Source organism: Octopus bimaculoides, chromosome 7 (genome assembly GCF_046866305.1).
Source record: "Octopus bimaculoides isolate indiv1 chromosome 7, ASM4686630v1, whole genome shotgun sequence".
Lineage (NCBI taxonomy): Eukaryota > Metazoa > Mollusca > Cephalopoda > Octopoda > Octopodidae > Octopus > Octopus bimaculoides.
Genome location: NC_142934.1, coordinates 105936257 through 105954763, shown reverse-complemented (window position 1 = coordinate 105954763; position 18507 = coordinate 105936257). Strand labels below are relative to the sequence as shown.

General features: G+C 36.6%; 1 protein-coding gene across 2 annotated transcripts; it reads left to right on the top strand.

The window, feature by feature from the left end:
• Nucleotides 1-5033: 5033 nt before the first annotated feature.
• LOC106876062 (uncharacterized) lies at nucleotides 5034-18067 on the top strand. 2 transcript variants are annotated; one of them, XM_014924466.3, is made up of 2 exons: nucleotides 5034-5162; nucleotides 13292-18067. In XM_014924466.3, the coding sequence occupies exon 2, from the start codon at nucleotides 13415-13417 to the stop codon at nucleotides 15098-15100; it is 1686 nt and encodes a 561-aa protein (XP_014779952.1). In that variant the 5' UTR covers nucleotides 5034-5162; nucleotides 13292-13414; the 3' UTR covers nucleotides 15101-18067. The 2 variants fall into 2 exon arrangements, with proteins under 2 accessions (XP_014779952.1, XP_052825791.1); XM_052969831.2 differs by lacking the exon at nucleotides 5034-5162 and adding an exon at nucleotides 5359-5462.
• Nucleotides 18068-18507: the final 440 nt, after the last annotated feature.

Here is an 18507-nt window from a genome sequence, read left to right as displayed (position 1 = left end):
GGAAGACCAGGTTCAGGAGGCAAACTACAGTGCCCAGGGCCTCTCTTCTCAGCTTGCTCAACACACAAGAAGAGTAGATGAACTTGAATGCCCCGAAGGCTTTGAGAAAAGAACGAGGCTAAATTTGTCACCAGCGACAGACCTCTGATAGGCCAGTTTGTCAAGGACTTGAACATCATCCTGGACAACATTGTGAAGAGCGACGCTACCAGGAAAATAAGAACCATGATGCAAGTGGTATACCAGACATGTCAAGATACCTTTAATATGAAAGAAAGCAAAAGCAACAAGCAGAACGGTTCTAATATGAAGTAGCGTCAGATGCCAGGATTGAGGACAGAGCTAAAGCAACTAAAGTAAAGGTGGAAGCAACCAGACGATGAAAGAAAAGTGACTTTAAACCAACTTAGCGTGGAGTTGAAATGAAACCTGCACCAGCTTTGTAGGGCAGAGTCACTTCGGAAAAAGGAGAGAGAGGTGGGGTGGAGGCAAAGGAAGATCTTTTTTAACAACCCTTTTCAGTTGGCAGCGGAAAGCCAAAAGTGGAAGGCTAAGCAAGGTGTGGAGAGCAGAGTAACAGCAGTACATGGCAGACCCAGAAGAGAAATTTCGTTAGGAGATTGTCCTTTTCCACTGCCAACGCTCCAACTCTTCATCCCCTACAACATGGCAAATTTCACTTTCGACGAAGTGAGGGTTGTGATGGAAAACTCTCGCAGATTCAGCTCCAGGGCCATCTGGCATCACCTATAGAATTTACAAAACCTGCCTACTACTGTTGAGGAGGTTTGCAAGACTTTTACGTTTGAACCGGAAGAGGCAGGAACCCTAGCTTTGGACACTTGCTGAGAGTCATTTCCCCACCACCACCACCACCACCACCACCACCACCACCAAAAGAAATAAAACTCAGTACGCTTTCCTTACAGAAGAAAGGCCTGGAGCCCAAACAATTGAGGAAAGCCATTGTAGTGGTGCGAAATTATAGCCGCCATTGAGGAAGTACTATCTGCACATGCGCAAGGGACTTGCCTTTCCGGAAGCCCCTTGAGTGCGCATGCGTAGTAAAACTAGTACTTAAAGAGTTTGTTTCACTTTGTAAGTCAGTTGAGCGAGAGACCTTCGACGTGACAACACTTCGCTCCTCAACGAAACACTCTTCACCACGATGCTATCGATATGATGGCTATTTGCTCCTTTGGTATGCATTAAGGAAGCTCTTAATCTTCGAATACCTATTACAAATTAATCAGCGGCTGCTAAGCTGAATGACACAGGACTTATAAAAACCGAGAATCATCATAAATAAACCTTATTTTTATTATGTTGTTAAATTGTTCTAATGTATCTTCATATATAATTATGTTGAAAGGTGATAGAGAGAGACTAATGTCTCTATTGCAACTATCAACCTTTTACACCATCAAGTAGATAGGCACGGCAGCTGAAACCAGCTCAAGCTGGTTATGGTTGATAAGAGAGCGCAGGTGGCACCCTTCCGAAGACGAAGAATTGTTCAGTCCTCACTGCTCCACTCAAGCGAAGCGTTCAGAGTAAGGAGCGAAACGTTTGTGACCCTGATACCTGCTGACCACGCAGGGGGGGGGGGGGGGGGGGGGGGTCGGCATTGCGATGGATTTAGAAGAGCTTGCAAAACCTCTGATTAGCTCCGGCAATTCATTTCGCCTATATGTGTGTTTGTGTAGATGAAACACACACACACACACACAGTAATAAATAGTAATAAAGAATTTTACATGTATTTACATTGATTTGTTGTTTTTTATACAGTGAAGATAAAATAATTTTATACCACCGTTATTTGAAAAGTTTCTATGTTCCCGTAACAGTTACTTAAACTCAACTAAAAGAATACAATCAACTCTTATACTGTTTCACCTATGTAGAACTGTATCTGTAGAATTCAAACGACTTTTAGATTTTGTGCTTGCAAGAGAAAAAGCATTCTTGTTTTAGGTTAAGTAATTTTTTGTTGCTTAAAATACAGAGTGCTTCCGTAAAGCTTAATCCATAGACTCGGGAACAGGGTGTGCAAGTACACCCCATATAATTTTGCGGGAGCAATAAAAAAGATTTGAGCAACCTGAGTTGAAGGTGAGATGCGAGGACTGTGAAATCTTGCTTGCCGTAATTTCAAAACTTATTAATTAATAATTACATTATTTCTTTCCGGGTAAACTGACATCTGATTATTCAGAGAAATTTCAAATGTAACTGTCAGCAACTTCTCATGAAAAGCGACAAAATTTGGCATCGTGTTGGAATCAAATACCTGTAGAAAAATGTTTTAGCTTTCAAGAACGTTCATGCTGACATGATTGATACATTAGGGGATGACACTCCAGCTTTATCAACAGTGCAAAAGTGGCAGCTGAATTTAGCAGGGGACGAGAGAGTCTTGAGAAGATCCATGGTCTGGACGCCCTGCAGCTGCCGCCACCGAGAAAAATATTGATCGAATTCACCACATGGTGATGGATACAGCCGATTGATTATAAAGCAAATAATCAATGATATTAATATATCCCGAGAGACAGTGGAGAATATTCTGCACAATGAACTTAGCACGACAAAGGTTTCTGCGTGATAAGCGCCACGTCTTCTGACACTTAATCAAAAGTGCACCAGGCTGATCACATTATGGAAATATCTGATATTGTTTGAGGCAGATCCGGCTTGTTTCTTTGAACGTTACCTAACCTAGGATGTGTTGGTTTCATCGCTTTGAACCAGAAGCGAAGAGGCAATCCATGCAGTGGAAACACTTCTCTTCACCAAAGAAAGCAAGGTCGTTTCGTCTGCAGGGAAGGTGATGGCCTCAGTCTTTTGGAATGCAAAAAGCATTGTGCTTATTGACTATCTTCAAAATGATCACACCATCAATAGAGAGCCCCAAGCCCACTTGTTAAGGCTGTTACGAAAGGCTATCAAGGCCAAATACCCTGAAAAAAAACTGAAGAAGGGGATCTTGTTTCAGTGGGATAATGCTTCAGCACACAAGTTCTTGGTTTCAATGGCAGCTGAACGTGAGTGGCTTTGAACTGGTTGATCACCCCACCCCTATTTTAGTGATTTGTTTCCTCTGTTTCCTAACAGGAAAAAACTCTTGGCTGGGTACTAGTATCGCTGTGATGATGATGTCTTATCTGCAGTTGATGACTTTTTTTACCAATGAGATAGCTGTTCACCAATGCGATCCAAGCACTGCAACACTGATGGAAATGTTTTTGGACAGTAAGAGGAACTATGTTAAAAAAATGAACTTCATTTGGTCACATTTCATGAGAGTGTCTTGCTCAGCCTATGAACAGTTCAGCCTACCCTCATAATAATAAAAATTAGGTGCTACTTTGGCGTGTAATCTACAAGGGAGGTTACTTGTAGATGAATTTTTTCAAAATTCTTACTATCTTAATAATAAGAAAACTATATAATAATTAAAATAAGCACGTATATCACCCACCAAACTAAATTTGCTCACGTAGATCACACGGAAAGTAGTACTAACACAAAGTAAGCTAAAAAGTAACTTAAAGTAATCTCCCTTTAAATTATAGATCACACGCCAAAGTGGCGCCTTTCTTTTTTTCTTAAGAAATGATGTGAATTTAGGGCTGGTTTCTTGTAAAAACGCAACTGCCTTCGTCTCGTCGCTGATCACATTGTAAAACCTTTAACCAACATCTTACGGGTTTTTAGAAATTGATAAGTCAACTAAAAAGTAACCTAAAGTAATCCCCCTTGTAGATCACACGCCAAAGTAGCACCAAAAGTTATTATTGTATCTGCTTTTGTATTAATATTAACATTGAAAAAAGTCTACATTTTCCATAAAAAATTTTGGACCTAGGTCTGCACCCACTAAGCGAATTTTGTTCCCGGGCAACTGCTGCTATATAAATGTGTTGTCAGTTTATAATCGACTATTATATTATATTATATTATATATATATATATATATATATATATATATATATATATATATATATATATATATATATATATATATATATATATATATACACATACATACATACATACATGCATACATACATGCATACATACATATATATGTAAGTATTACGTAAGTGGTAACAATGAAATCTAGTTTGTGACTAATCTTTATATTTTGTATTTTTTCATTTGTCTTGCTAGCTTACATTCTGGCGTTTGCTGAATTTTCTTGAGAACAATTTTTTCTTGGTGGTCAGATCATATGGGGTCTACATCTAGCATAATGGATGTCCACTTAGTGGCCATCCCTCTTATATGTATGTAATATAATTTTTCTGAATCTTCAGATTTTTTTCAGTATGCTTGGCCACTTGTTTTAAATTGATATTAATCAAATTAATAATCAATTTTTCACCCTAATTATTTAAATTTAATTTATATATATACATATATATATATATACTTTTTAATGCATCAGCTCTCTTCATTTGTGTATTAATACAAAGCACTTGCCTATGACCGACTGCCAGAGTAATTCTTTGGCACAGCTAAGAAGTAGAGCCCGCATCTTTCGTCGCTACATTTATTTCTGTCCGGATATCCCCTGTTTATTTGATTATTTAGTGTTATTTCAATGGAAAGTGACTTCATTTCTATTTGCCGTAAATATACATGTATTTAGCCTGCTGCACAGTTTTTTTTTCTATTTATTTTGTCGTGATGCCCATTGTGGTGATGATGATAGTGATGGGTGTGTTAATGGTAAAGAAAATAATGAAAAAAAATGCAACCAAAAAAATATTTTAAAGCGATACGCTCCAAATTAGTTAAAACTAAGTCTATAACATTTTATCCCGTTCTACCGCTGCCATTTTACTTTTAAAAAATTACCGACTATATTTACTTTACGATGCTACACAAATTTTATCGTCAATTTAACACGACTAAAATTTTGTTTCATACATTTTATATACATTTATTCCAGAATCAGCTACGAAAGTAATGCTATTGAGTTGATCGATTAGTTATGAATTCTATTTATATATATCGCTTAGTTTGTCCTTACTGTCGGTAATGTCTTATAGAAGACTTTATTAATTTCTTGCTTCTGTTAATGGCATCATATTCCTATAATTTAATTATATCTATTTATATCAAGTAGTGAAGAAGAAAGATATCGGAAAACAGTAAGTTGCACATATATAATATATATTTACTCTTTATCAACTTTACATTGTTATACGTATAGTGAGAAAACTTAGTCTACCAAATAACTGTTCGTGTTATTCCCAGATTCGTTTTAAATATTTTCAATTTTTTTTTTTCAAACTTATAGATATCGCCCTTCTTTTATAAGTTTCTTTCTGAATTACATTTTTATTTAAAATTTCAGTTCTGAAATAAAATGGTAATTGTTAGGGTTTCAAATTGGCAACAAAAAAAAAATATGGAACATGGCTTCCGGCGATATTTAAGTTCACCTGAAGGTAAAAAAAAACGGTTTCGGTTTTTTTTAATTGAAAGAAGGAACAGGGAACAACTTTTTTTTGGTAATCTGTAGTATAAAATTACTAATATAGCATGTGTAATTTGTTTAATTTATTTTGTTGCTTTTTAAGTCAAGCTGAATTATTCTTCCTTTGTAATGAAACATAACGGTCGGACGGGAAATTTTTATTTATTTTTTAACGGTCTGATTATTTAAGAGAATGTTTTTGAGGTAAAAAGAAAACATGAAGGAGAAACGAAGATAATATTCAATTTATTTAAACAGAAATGAGATAAATTATTAAAATAAATGTTCAGGTTTTTATGCGTTTTTTAAAATTATTTTTTTGTGAATCGACAGAATATGAAATTTAAAACTATTTCTATGTTCTTGTAATATCCCACAATCAAATAGAAGGGTGATTTTATATCACCGTATATTCAAAAGTAGATAAACGAAAACCACAATATGAAATACATATATAAACATTATTAAACAATTAATAGGATTTAAAATGTGATCTTTAAGTATAATATGTAATTGTATCAGATATTTAAGGATCGTGTTGCTTGATCCAAATAGGGATTCTTCCACAATGTTCTTGTGTTTGGGGAACGAACAAGAAATCTGGACAATACGGCATTCCTATAGAATAGAGTCGGAAGTTATCTAGTGCAACAAAAATCGTAATTTTTTCGGATGAGTATGTTTTGCAAAATCTTAATTCTGCAAATAAAAAATAATAATAATTTTTAAAATAAAACAGTGGTTTTTTTTTTTACTTTTTTTTTTTTCAGATTTAAAAATCTGATTTATCTTGTAAATATTTGGTCATCCCGTAAATAATGCGGTTTTTTCAATTGCATGAACTAAAAGTCGGAGGGAGGACAGGATAAACTACCTGCCTCACCTTGCTTTAAAAGCAGGTAGTAATTTTGGTGGAGGTAAAGAATACGCACACCACCCGTTTTCGGCGTAACCCTAACCCCAAACACCGGGTGTGCATATTCTTTACCTTGTCCTTAGAGCAACTTTTGAAGAATGCAGTTCGATTTTAATAGTTCTTTCAAAGCTATAATGGCAGCGAGAAAGGAGCATATTTTGCTTTATGAGTCCAATAAAGGCAACAACGCAACGGAAAGTGCGAGGAATATTAATGCAGTATATGGACATCGGACAATAAGCGTAAGCCAGTGTCAACGGTGGGGCGATCTTTCATTTTTAACTCGAAGGCGTGCGCGCGCAGCTCAGCTGTTACCTTACGGCTTTCGGTAAATTCCGTAAAAAATTATTTATTTATTTTTGTGGGTTGAAATGTACATTTCGTTTGAAGTCAGCATAAAGTGAAAAAGAAACGAAATGACATGGAGTTGTGTATGTGTTAATAGGTGGAGGGTGCGAGACAAAGTGTGTTTGTGTGAGAGATAGAGTGACAGCGTACATTTTTTATTTTTTTCAATGAATGTATGAGTGATTGACTGAGAGAGACGTGTGTGTGTGTGTGACAGAGAGAGAGATAGCCTAAATTTTTACTTATTTATTTACTTTTTCTCGCATCTTTTTTCAGTGTGCGATTGACTGAGAGAGAGACGTGTATCTTGTTCTGTGTGTGAAAGACAGGGAGAGAGTGATAACGTAAATTTTTCATTTAGTTTTTCTCGCATTATTTTTTTTTAGTGAGTGACACAGAGCAAGACACCTCTGACAACACGCTTCTCCTTCTCTCTCTCTCTCTCTCTCTCTCTCTCAGTTAATCACACACTCACTAAAAAAAGATGCACAAAAAAAAGTAAATAAATTCACGCTCGCACCCTTCATCAGCACATACACACGTCTCTGTCCATTTCGTCTCTCTTTCACTTTATGCTGACTTCAAACAAAATGAACGTTTCCACCCACGAAAGTAAATATAAATTGTTTACCGATTTTACCGAACGCTGTACCTTAACAGCTGTTTAGTTTGGCATTTTTGCCAGTTAAATCGAAAGATCGCCCAACCAGGACGTTCTGCAAACCCTGGTGGAACAAAATCCCATCGTAACTGGCAGAGAAGCTTGGATTTAGTCATTCAACCATTCATTGACACTTGTGTGTCATCGGTAACGTCAGCAAATTGGGTTCCTCACAAACTTTCCGAGTCTAATCGTGCACAGAGAGTGAATGTGTGCCCTTCTTTGCTGCCATGTCTCACGAATGAACCTTGTTTGGACCGAATAGTGACTGGCGGCGAGAAATGGGTTCTCTATAAAAATGTCAAGTGCTGAAGACATTGGGTAGGGAAAGGAGAAACACCAGCACCCCAGGCTAGAGAAGGTTTTCACCCACGTAAGGCATTGTTATCTGTTTGGTGGGATATGAAAAGTTTAGTCCACTTTGAACTTTTAAACCCAAACCAAACAATAACAAAGGAGATCTATTGCAAGCTGAGGTGAATTTATTAGCATGGCTGCTTGGTATGCTACAGGCCTTAAAATATACTGTATGGTCCCTTATTTCAAAGAAATGAAACAATTGTAGTGATCTTCCGTGTTATACCTAATGGAATGTGAACACCCCATCTTTTTTTCTTCTCATATTTTAGGTCTTAAAATATCATTGCGACCCCCATTTCCATTCAAACCTCTGTCCATCATGTCTGATTAAAAATGCTTTTCATTCATATCTAAAACTAGAGCGATCTGGCTGCTATTTCTAGAATACCAAATGACCACCTATTAGGATACTCTACTTTTGAGCTGAAAAGAGTGATAAAAATTACAATAAAGAAATATGTATTCAAAAATAGTTGACATTATACCCGTTATGGTCATCTTTCTACAAAGATTTCTTTCAGCGAATTTTCCTGAAGAAAATGAGTTAGAAAGTGATATAAGTTGAAAGTAAAACATCATTTTATAATAATTGAAAATGTTTTGCTACAAAATGAAAATTGAAATTTTGGGAAAATTGTGATGTTTGTCTGTGTGCATATGCATGTGGTTTGATCAATAAGTATCCAGACTGTTGCTATAGTAACAAAGCTAAAGCACACTGAGTAAAGCCACTTTGCACGAATTGACCTTGAACTCTGCTGTGCATGCGCACTAAGTTTTAACATTCTAGCTCACTTCCGCTGTTTACAGCAATGCTTGGAAGAAAAGTGTGTAGCATGTGATCATCACAGTGACCGTGACAGGAAGTTGAGCAGAGAATTTGCTTTAAATTTTGCTAAAAGCTTGGCGATAACTGCTCAGAGACCTATGCAAAGTTTTCATCCTTCTTGATACAATTAAGGAGATCTTGTGCAACTTGAAACCCGAGTGTCATTTTGGTCAGCTGAAAGCAGTTTTGGCACAAACTCGGCAGACTTGTATCTCATACCCAAACCTCCAGTCATAATAAACTGAACTGATCTGCACATCTGCGATGTTTTACTCAGTTATGCTGGTTGCGAGTCTCTCAGAACATTCGCCAATATCAACATTTTTCAACCATCTTGGAAGCACCTGAAACACTTATACACTTGTGTGCAGCTCATACACCCCTCTTCATACACTTTCTGCAACTTTGCGTAGGCCTCTGAGCAGGTACCACCCTGACAACTTGCTTTGTCATGGTCAATGCAACGATTACACACTACACATCTTCCGTTCAAGCATTGCTATAAACAACAGAAGTGAACTAGAACGTTATAACTTAATGCGCCTGCACAGCAGAGTTCAAGGTCAATCTTTGCCAAGCAGCTTCGCTCTGCTTGCTTTAGCTTTGTTACTATGGCAACAGTCTGGACACTTATTGATCAGACCTCATATATTTCAAAATGTATACTGCTCAGCTTTTTGAGCTTGTGAATGTCCCAACTGTCCATTGTGGGTATCTCTTCTGCCATGTGGATGCAATCAAGCATTTCGGGAACAAGTCTGAGAAAGTATCATAAATATAACATTATCTGCATTTGGCATGAGTCCGCATGATTTGTGTAGGCATTTGTAGTTTCATTCACAAACAACATGGAATGTTGTTATAGTCAAGTGCAGGAATCCATGACTCTTAAGTTCTGATCTGTGGGTTAGACGCTGGGGTGTGTCTATAACTTGATACAAATCAGTCTGATGGCCTTTTTCTGGATCCCACTCCATTGTGGGCCTCACTTAAGCTTTGTAGGGTATCAATAATTGTTGAGAGCTAAAGTATTTTATGTTCCTGATGAGAAGGATTTGTATTGAGATATGGTCCTAGCTATGTTAAAGATATACTAGGTGAGATCCTCAATGATGGTGTGACTCAACATTTGGGATGACTTCAAGAGCTATTGTGATTGCAATTCATGATTAAAGGAGTTGTGGTGTGGTGATATTTTCTTTATGAGCAGTGTTTGTGTTTTCTTTGTATTGGTAGAACAAAGACTGTCCTATCCCCTTTAGAAGATTAGAACATGCTTTCAACGTCTGTGTTTATGGGGTTGGTGTCTGTGGTTATTTTGTTGAATGGATGTGCTGTGTCTTTGTTGAGGATTAAGCTGCCATTGAGTTCTGTGAAACTTAACCCTTTAGTATTTAATCCACCCATATCCGGCCCAAATATTCTACCTGTTTTATGTTAAAACTGACCAGATCCAACCTCTCACACCTACCCTACAATGTCATTCTCAATATATAGAAACACACCGTTGAAATCTTGAAGCTATGCAATAATGTATGATCAATTCAGAGCAATAGATTTGACAAAATAATTTGAACATTTGAGGGTTAAATCAGTTTTTGTGTTTATGAAGTGGTTTCCCTGGGCTTTTAGCTGTCTGAAAGCGGTTGTTATAATTCTGTTCATTAATACTTGATTGTGCTCTGATGATGAGAAGCTAAGTTGTTGGAGGAGAGTTGAGGGACTGTTTAGCATGTAGTTGTGATAGCTGGATGTGTGGAGCAAAAGATGGTGTCAGCAGGAATCAGTGCAGTTAAGGTGGTGATGGAAAAGTAGTTTAGTAGTGATGTTATTGTTGTTTAGCCCTAAATTCTCTGATTGAGAAGACCTAAGTCCAAAAGTATTCAAGCTGTGAACCATGCAACCTTGTATACAGTGTAATAGATATGTCTATGTTTTTTTAAGAAGGCAGTGTGTGATTTGAGGAATATTTGGCTGCTGATTCTGGCAGGTTGTAAGACCTAATAATGGCTTCCTTCTTGGTGTTATCGTTTCTGTACCAGGACATTTTGCCTGTATTAAAATCTTCTTGTGGTGCTATTTGTGAAGAAAATTGAGCTCAAGTAGGTTTTGCAGAGAAAGAGGTGTAACCTATTGGTGAGATTAGTGCTAGTATATATATATATATATATATATATATATATATGATTATTACATTAACTCTTTTGGATTTAAACCAACCATGTCCTACCCAAGCATTCTACCTGTTTTATGTTCAAATCAGTTGTTTGCAGCTTCTCAGACCTACCATATAATGTTACTTACAGAGTAAACAGATTATTGAAATTTCAGAGCTATGAGATAATGCATGATTAATTCAAAACACTGAATAAACAAGCATTACATTTAACAAAGTAATCTGAATGCTAAAGAATTAATGCACTTTATGCTTTTGGTTTTACTTTGGTTTTGCACTGTCTCAATTACTGCAAACTTTCATGCTTTTTTACTGGCATATATCTGGACCATCAAGTTATGTCTTTGCAACCAGCAGCTATGTAGGGAACAGAACTTTCCAGTTCTATGCAAGTCTGTCATTGAGATGTAATTGGCTGCTTTGTATGTGTGTGTGTGTGTGTATAGGGTAGGCACTATGAATGTTGGCTTGTTGTTGGCACTCCGTCGCTTACGACGTCGAGGGTTCCAGTTGATCCGATCAATGGAACAGCCTGCTCGTGAAATTAACGTGCAAGTGGCTGAGCACTCCACAGACACGTGTACCCTTAACATAGTTCTCGGGGATATTCAACGTGACACAGTGTGACAAGGCTGACCCTTTGAATTACAGGCACAACAGAAACAGGAAGTAAAGAGTGAGAGAAAGTTGTGGTGAAAGAGTACAGCAGGGTTCGCCACCATCCCCTGCCGGAGCCTCGTGGAGCTTTAGGTGTTTTCGTTCAATAAACACTCACAACGCCCAGTCTGGGAATCGAAACCGCGATCCTATGACCGCGAGTCCGGTGCCCTAACCACTGGGCCATTGCGCCTCCACGAATGTTGGTTATACTGGAGTCATTCAACACTGAGCATTAAGAGCACTGGTCAAGTGCATGAGAGAGGAATACTGGTTGTTTTATAATTTTTCACATCTGTCTATCCTAAATGTTGAACAAAGCTTTTTCTCAGAAGACACATTAGTGTCATTTCTAACTACACAACATCATCATTGCCATAATTCTAAATTCATTTTTTCTTGCTGACTTGAATGAGTCTCGCAATATTTCATCCCTCGTTATGGCCATTGGTCATTCCTTACACTCAGTAACAGAGATGAAAGCTAACTTTGTGTTCTAGTTTGCACAGCTAAATCACTTGCCATTTTACATTGTTTGGCTGGGTGCATTTTAATGAGCCACCAGCACTAGACGGGTCAGTGGCAAGAGTAAAGTATTCCGTTACTCTTTGTCATTTCTTATTCAGTTACTGCTCCATTAGACGCGTTGCCTATGATGCAGCTTACAGAGTCCAAATCCTCCATTCGTTCCTTCCTCTTGTTAAGGAAAGTTTACTTTGTCTCTTAAAAGTGTGTACATTTGGTAAAGTATATACAAGACATTTAATATCTTGTTCATAATCCTCATATTCATAGGTTCATCAAATGGTGGTTAACTATTTTAACACCAGAAGAACCCAATATGGATCATTAAAGAAAATAACTATCCTAACATTATTTCCTGTGACCATTCTGTTTAAACCATATCTCCATGATATTTCTGTATAACACAAATCTTTGAGCTAAGACCAATGCATGCAAGTTATGATGCACTTGTCATAAAGATTTTGTAACAAAATGTTCATGGCTAGACAAGGTATCTTACAATAGTGATATTTATTTGACTGGCACATAAGATGCACCATTTTGAGCGTGACCGTTGCCAGTACCGCCTGACTGGCCTTCGTAGGATTTTCGAGCGAGATCGTTGCCAGTGCCCCTGAACTGTGCGGGTGGCACATAAAAGACACCATTTCGAGCGTGGCCGTTGCCAGTACCACCTGACTGGCCTTCGTGCGGGTGGCACATAAAAGCACCCACTACACTCTCAGAGTGGTTGGCGTTAGGAAGGGCATCCAGCTGTAGAAACTCTGCCAAATTAGATTGGAGCCTGGTGTTGCCATCCGGTTTCACCAGTCCTCAGTCAAATCGTCCAACCCATGCTAGCATGGAAAGCGGACGTTAAACGATGATGATGATGATGCGAATATGTCTCTATGAGAATTATCTGTGATTGACATACACCAGCCTCATGATGTGTTCAGAGGTATTCGGTTTCTGAATCTTCTTTACATTTGTTATCTATATTTTGGAGGGTGTTCCTGTATTTTCTCTTTGAAGATAATTGAACATTTTATCTCTTGTCTGTTGTCCATTATCATCCTAGATCATATTATTCACAATCAACCTTCTTCAAGTACAGACTGACAACCCGACATCTTTGGCTTCCTAAAATTAGAATCTGTCAATTCCTGCTTTACCATTATTACAAACACTTCTATAATTAAGTTTTATGTTTGTATTATTGTATCTCTGTAATTTTTATTATTTAATTTTGCTGTTTTAACATTATCTTTTTTCCAATCTATTTGTCTCTAGTAACCATTGTTTGTTTTACTCTTTCTCTTTTCTTATGCTGTTTTGTTTCATTTCAGGAAACTTCTCACCCACATAAATGAAGAATGACATTATCGTGTATTATGACATCACTTATATAACCTTCAAGTAATTTATATGTTATGTAAAGAAAGGAATCACATTCGTATTTGAGAAACACCATGGAGGACACATCTGAGAATCAGATTCTTACTGAAATAAAATCTGAGAAAAAAGATGCTGATGAGACACAGTTAGGTGTCGCAAAGAAATTATACACTTGTGATGTCTGTTTACTAATATTCTCTGATATTGAAAGTTTGAATAATCACAAACATATCCACACAGACAAAAAGCCATATCACTGTGATATCTGTGGTAAAATATTCAATGTCCGTTCAAAATTAACTCGTCATAAGTCTACTCACACAGGTGAGAAACCATATCAGTGTGATATCTGTAGGAAAACATTCTCACAGAAAAACAATTTAACCCGCCACAATCGTATTCACACAGCAGAAAATGCATTCCACTGTGATATCTGTGGCAAAACATTCAAGGCCCTTGGGAAATTGGCGTCTCATAAACGCACTCATACAGAGAAGAAACCTTACCGTTGCCATACCTGTGGTAAAGCATTTGCTAAAAGTAAAACATTAATTAACCATAAACGCACTCACCTCAATGAGAAACCATTTGAATGTGATGTCTGTGGAAAAGCATTTTCCAAAAATAAACCATTAGTTATCCATAAACGTGTTCACACCAAAGAAAGACCATATGAATGTGATGTGTGTGGCAAAACATTCTCTCAGAGTGGGTATTTAACTTCTCATAAACTTATTCACACAGGAGAGAAACCCTTCCACTGTGATATTTGTGATAAAACATTCTCTCGAAAAGATTACTTGAAGCGTCATACACGTATTCATACTGGGGAAAAACCATATGAATGTGATGTTTGTGGTAAGGCATTCTCTGGAAGTGCAAATCTAACGTGTCATAAGCGTAAACATACAGGTGAGAGGCCATACGAGTGTAATATCTGTGGTAAGACTTTCTCGACAACTGGAAATTTATCATCTCATAAACGTATTCATTCAAACGAGAAACCATACCAGTGTGAAATCTGTCATAAAGCATTCTCTCAAAATGCACATTTAAGTAATCATCGAACTGTTCACACACGTGAGAAACCATATCACTGTGATGTCTGTGGCAAAGCATTCTCTATAAACGGAGATTTAACTCGTCACAAACGTATTCACACCATTCAGAAACCTTACCAGTGTGATACCTGTGGTAAAATGTTCTCTACAATGGAGATTTTAGCAACTCATAAAGTTAGTCACACAGAAACTGTACACCAGTGTGATGTCTGTGGTAAAATATTTTTGAAAAAGAGATATTTAGTGAGGCACAAACACATTCACTCAGGGTCGAACTCATATCACTGTGATATCTGTGATAAAGATTTCTCTACACGTGAAGATTTAACTATCCACAAGCACATTCACACTGGTATAAAACCATACCAATGTGATGTCTGTGGTAAAATATTTGCCCAGAAAAGATATATAATTAAGCACAAACGTATTCACACAGGTGAGAAACCATACCACTGTGATACATGTGGTAAAGCTTTCTCTCGAAGTGAATATTTGACACTTCACAAACGTGTTCACACCAAAGAAAAATTATATACGTGTGATATCTGCAGTAAGACATTTTATGATAATATAACTTTGACTGAACATAAATATATTCACACACAAGATGAGCCATTATTTAAATGTGATAAATGTGGTAAAGAATTCACACACAAATCTACTTTATGTATTCACCAGCATGTTCATGCAATAGAGTAATTATACTCTGTACAGTATTGGAGCTGGCTCATTAATATATGTTAACACATGATAGCTATCCATTTTTTGCAATACATTAAAGCTGTAACTACTACCTCTGCTGAAGCACATTGCTAAACTAATCATGTTGTTAACCAAAAATTTTGATGTGGCCAATATTTGCCAGTATTAACTTTATTATTGAATAAAAAAAATCTGTTTCAGTCCATGTCTTCCTCTTTTCCGCCTCTATCCCAACTCTGAGTGATTGAAACTGACCTCTTTGGTATATTCCTTCAGATCTTTCATACAACCAGTTCCCTTGAAGTTCAAAATCTCCACATTGTTTACTCAAAGCTTTGTTGCACAAAGAACACTGCCTGTAAAACATAGAATAAACCATCAACAACAGCAACAACTCCATTTTGGGAATTGCTCTAAGTAAAGCAGAAAGTTGTCTTTGTGCACAACATAGCCTGGACGTTCTCTTCCTTCCCAGACTGCAGCAGAGTGTTCTGGTCTCTTACCAAGAGACTCTCTTCTTACTTCGTAGAATCCTCAGGAAAATAACTATATAAGCAGCACATCAGTTGTAAAAACTTTATATTTTCTCCTTGCATCATCATCATCATCATCATCATCATCGTTTAACGTCCGCTTTCCATGCTACCATGGGTTGGACGATTTGACTGAGGACTGGTGAAACCGGATGACAACACCAGGCTCCAATCTGATTTGGCAGAGTTTCTACAGCTGGATGCCCTTCCTAACGCCAACCACTCAGAGAGTGCATCACTTATATAACTCCACATAATGCCAAACAAAACTCCCTGCAATTTTCCTTCCAGTTTCCATATTCACACAATATTCACATTCAAATATCTGATGATTCAATTGAAGTATCAAGTCCTGACTTTATTCTTTCTATCACTCTCAAGCAAAGCACCTATTCTGTCCTTGTTAAGCCATTCACTCTCTCTCTCTCTCTATCTCTCTCTCTCTCTCTCTCTCTCTCTCTCTATCTCTCTCTCTCTCACTCTCACACACACACACACACACATGAGCTCCCAGTCCATGAAAGCATGTGGCTGTGTGCATTGCTGAAAATGGGTAACTTCAGGACCCATTGACTACAGACCTATATTTATAATGCTCTCTCCGCTATCTCGAGAACTGATGGATGGAAACAGTTGTAAACCACTTTCTCTGACAACTCATTGTTTTGATCTAGATCAACTAGAGACACTTGCTTTCCTCCATTATTCACCAGTTCTCGTTCTTTGGAACTCTGGTGAAAGCAGTGTTGTGGTACTTGAAATCAGCAAATTCCTCAAACATGTTTGCCATGAAAACATTTTAGCTAAATTACCCCAACTATAGTTTATGTCTCTATCATTGACTTCTTGTCAGACCTTTGCTGATAATGTTCTCTTCAATCCTGAGCTTATACTTTTGGTCTGTTATAATTGTGATTGTCTCCATGTCATCTCTATACTTATGATTCTACACTAACCCTTGAAACTTCTATATACATTAACATTGGTGCACAACCTAAATATTTTACGCCAAACCTGCTTTACCATTTTGCACAGGGCTCTTGAAAATGTCCATCAATTAGAATATAACACTCTAGTCTGTTTCAACAGCATATAAACACAAATCAAAGTAACAGTCTTGTACTTCACCTCATCTAGTTATGGACAACACATAAGTAAAATCCATCAAAGTCCCTAAAATGATTTCCTATGGTGATCTCCTTGTTCTAAACACTACACCCAATCCTACCCTGAGCTGCAACTTACTGGAATTCTTGTTTGGCCTACATTTTTCCTGTGAACATAGCTTGATGTCTGCAACAGCCTAAATCTGGAAAGGTTTTACTAACTTAAAAAAGTTATGATCGCATATATCAGATGGAATAAATATTGTGAACAAAATGAATCCATCAAGTAGTCTAGATTTGACGATAACGCATTAAAACTAGACAGTGTGCTGGGCTGAATCTGATTTAGATTGAAAATGTGTTCCTAAAAATGTCAGACCTGTGTGAACTTATAGAAATTTTTACCCCAATTTCAAAGGATGACTAAATGTAATCTTGTAACAAGAATGAACTCATTTGCTGTATGGTGTTTATAATTGTTCTCATATCATTGTAGTATTTGTGGTAAAAATTTACTTGGAATACACTTGATTTGACCACAAACTTATTCGTGGAATTGATAACTATACAGCAATATACACAGTATAACATTTTCACTGAGCAGTATATTAACTGTTCATGAACATTCATATAGGTGGTATCTATGGTAAAAGTGGGAAAATTGAGTGTTTTATGAAATTTAAATAGAATAAATTCAAAGTTTCATCATTTGACATCACAAATACTTGAGGTTTTAAAAGAATTATCCATTATAAATTCCGTGAATGTGTCTTTTACCCCTTTGAAATATTTTCATGTTACATTATTCCAGCCATTTCACTTTTCCCTCTTCGGCTGACAGAAGTTAGCGGTTATTTTTGTAAACTTTGATCCTGAACCCTCCAATATAGTATCAGTGATACTTAAGCTTGTATGTGTTTCTGTAGCCATTTACTTGATCAATTTTTATGAATGTAGTGTAACTTCTGATTATATTTTATATAAATATATGAAGCCATGTGTCCAATTATTAATGTTCGAAAATGTGTTGTTGCATTTCCAATTAGTTTACTTTGGATTAACTGTAATAATTAGTTTGATTATATACATACATTTATCATAATTTCATTGCCATTAATTGCTAACAATAAATGTGTATTTTGAAAATTAATTGATATAAGGTTTATCCTTTGAAAGCTTGTTTCTCATGAAAATATCTTCAAAATTATATAATGCCAAAGAAAAAGAATATATATATATATATAACAAATAGAATGCAAAGACTGAAGAATAAATAAAATGTATGAAATTATTTGAAAATAAAATGACTATCAATGTTTGCTTTATTCTGTGGGTAGTGGAGTGATTTTCGTTTAATTTTGACTTCACAAGAGATACCAAGCTTTTCTGTTGTTCAGATGTTTGAATTAAGAATTTTACCATGAATGTATTATCTGTTATTAAATTGAAGAATAACTATATTGTATAATCTCAGACATAGCCCAAGCTGGGGGTGAGTAAAGCATTTACAAGGAAATGCAAAGAATGGTACTGATTCTTCAAGAATTGTCACTGAGATGCCGAATGCAAACAGCACATATAATGCTAATTATTTCTTAAGTTTATCAGTGAGTATAGAATGCTAAAGGTTGAGAATAACGAAGCTCATTGAATATCGATTAGCCTTGTAATCAACTGCCACAACTGGAAAAATGCGACTCAAGCTGATATACCATATCATGAAAGTATCACTGCAAAAGTAATAGCTTGGATAAAATACCATTTC

Coding starts and splice junctions, on each gene's coding strand:
- LOC106876062 (XM_014924466.3), top strand. CDS start 13,415: ATGGAGGACACATCTGAGAATCAGATTCTTACTGAAATAAAATCTGAG.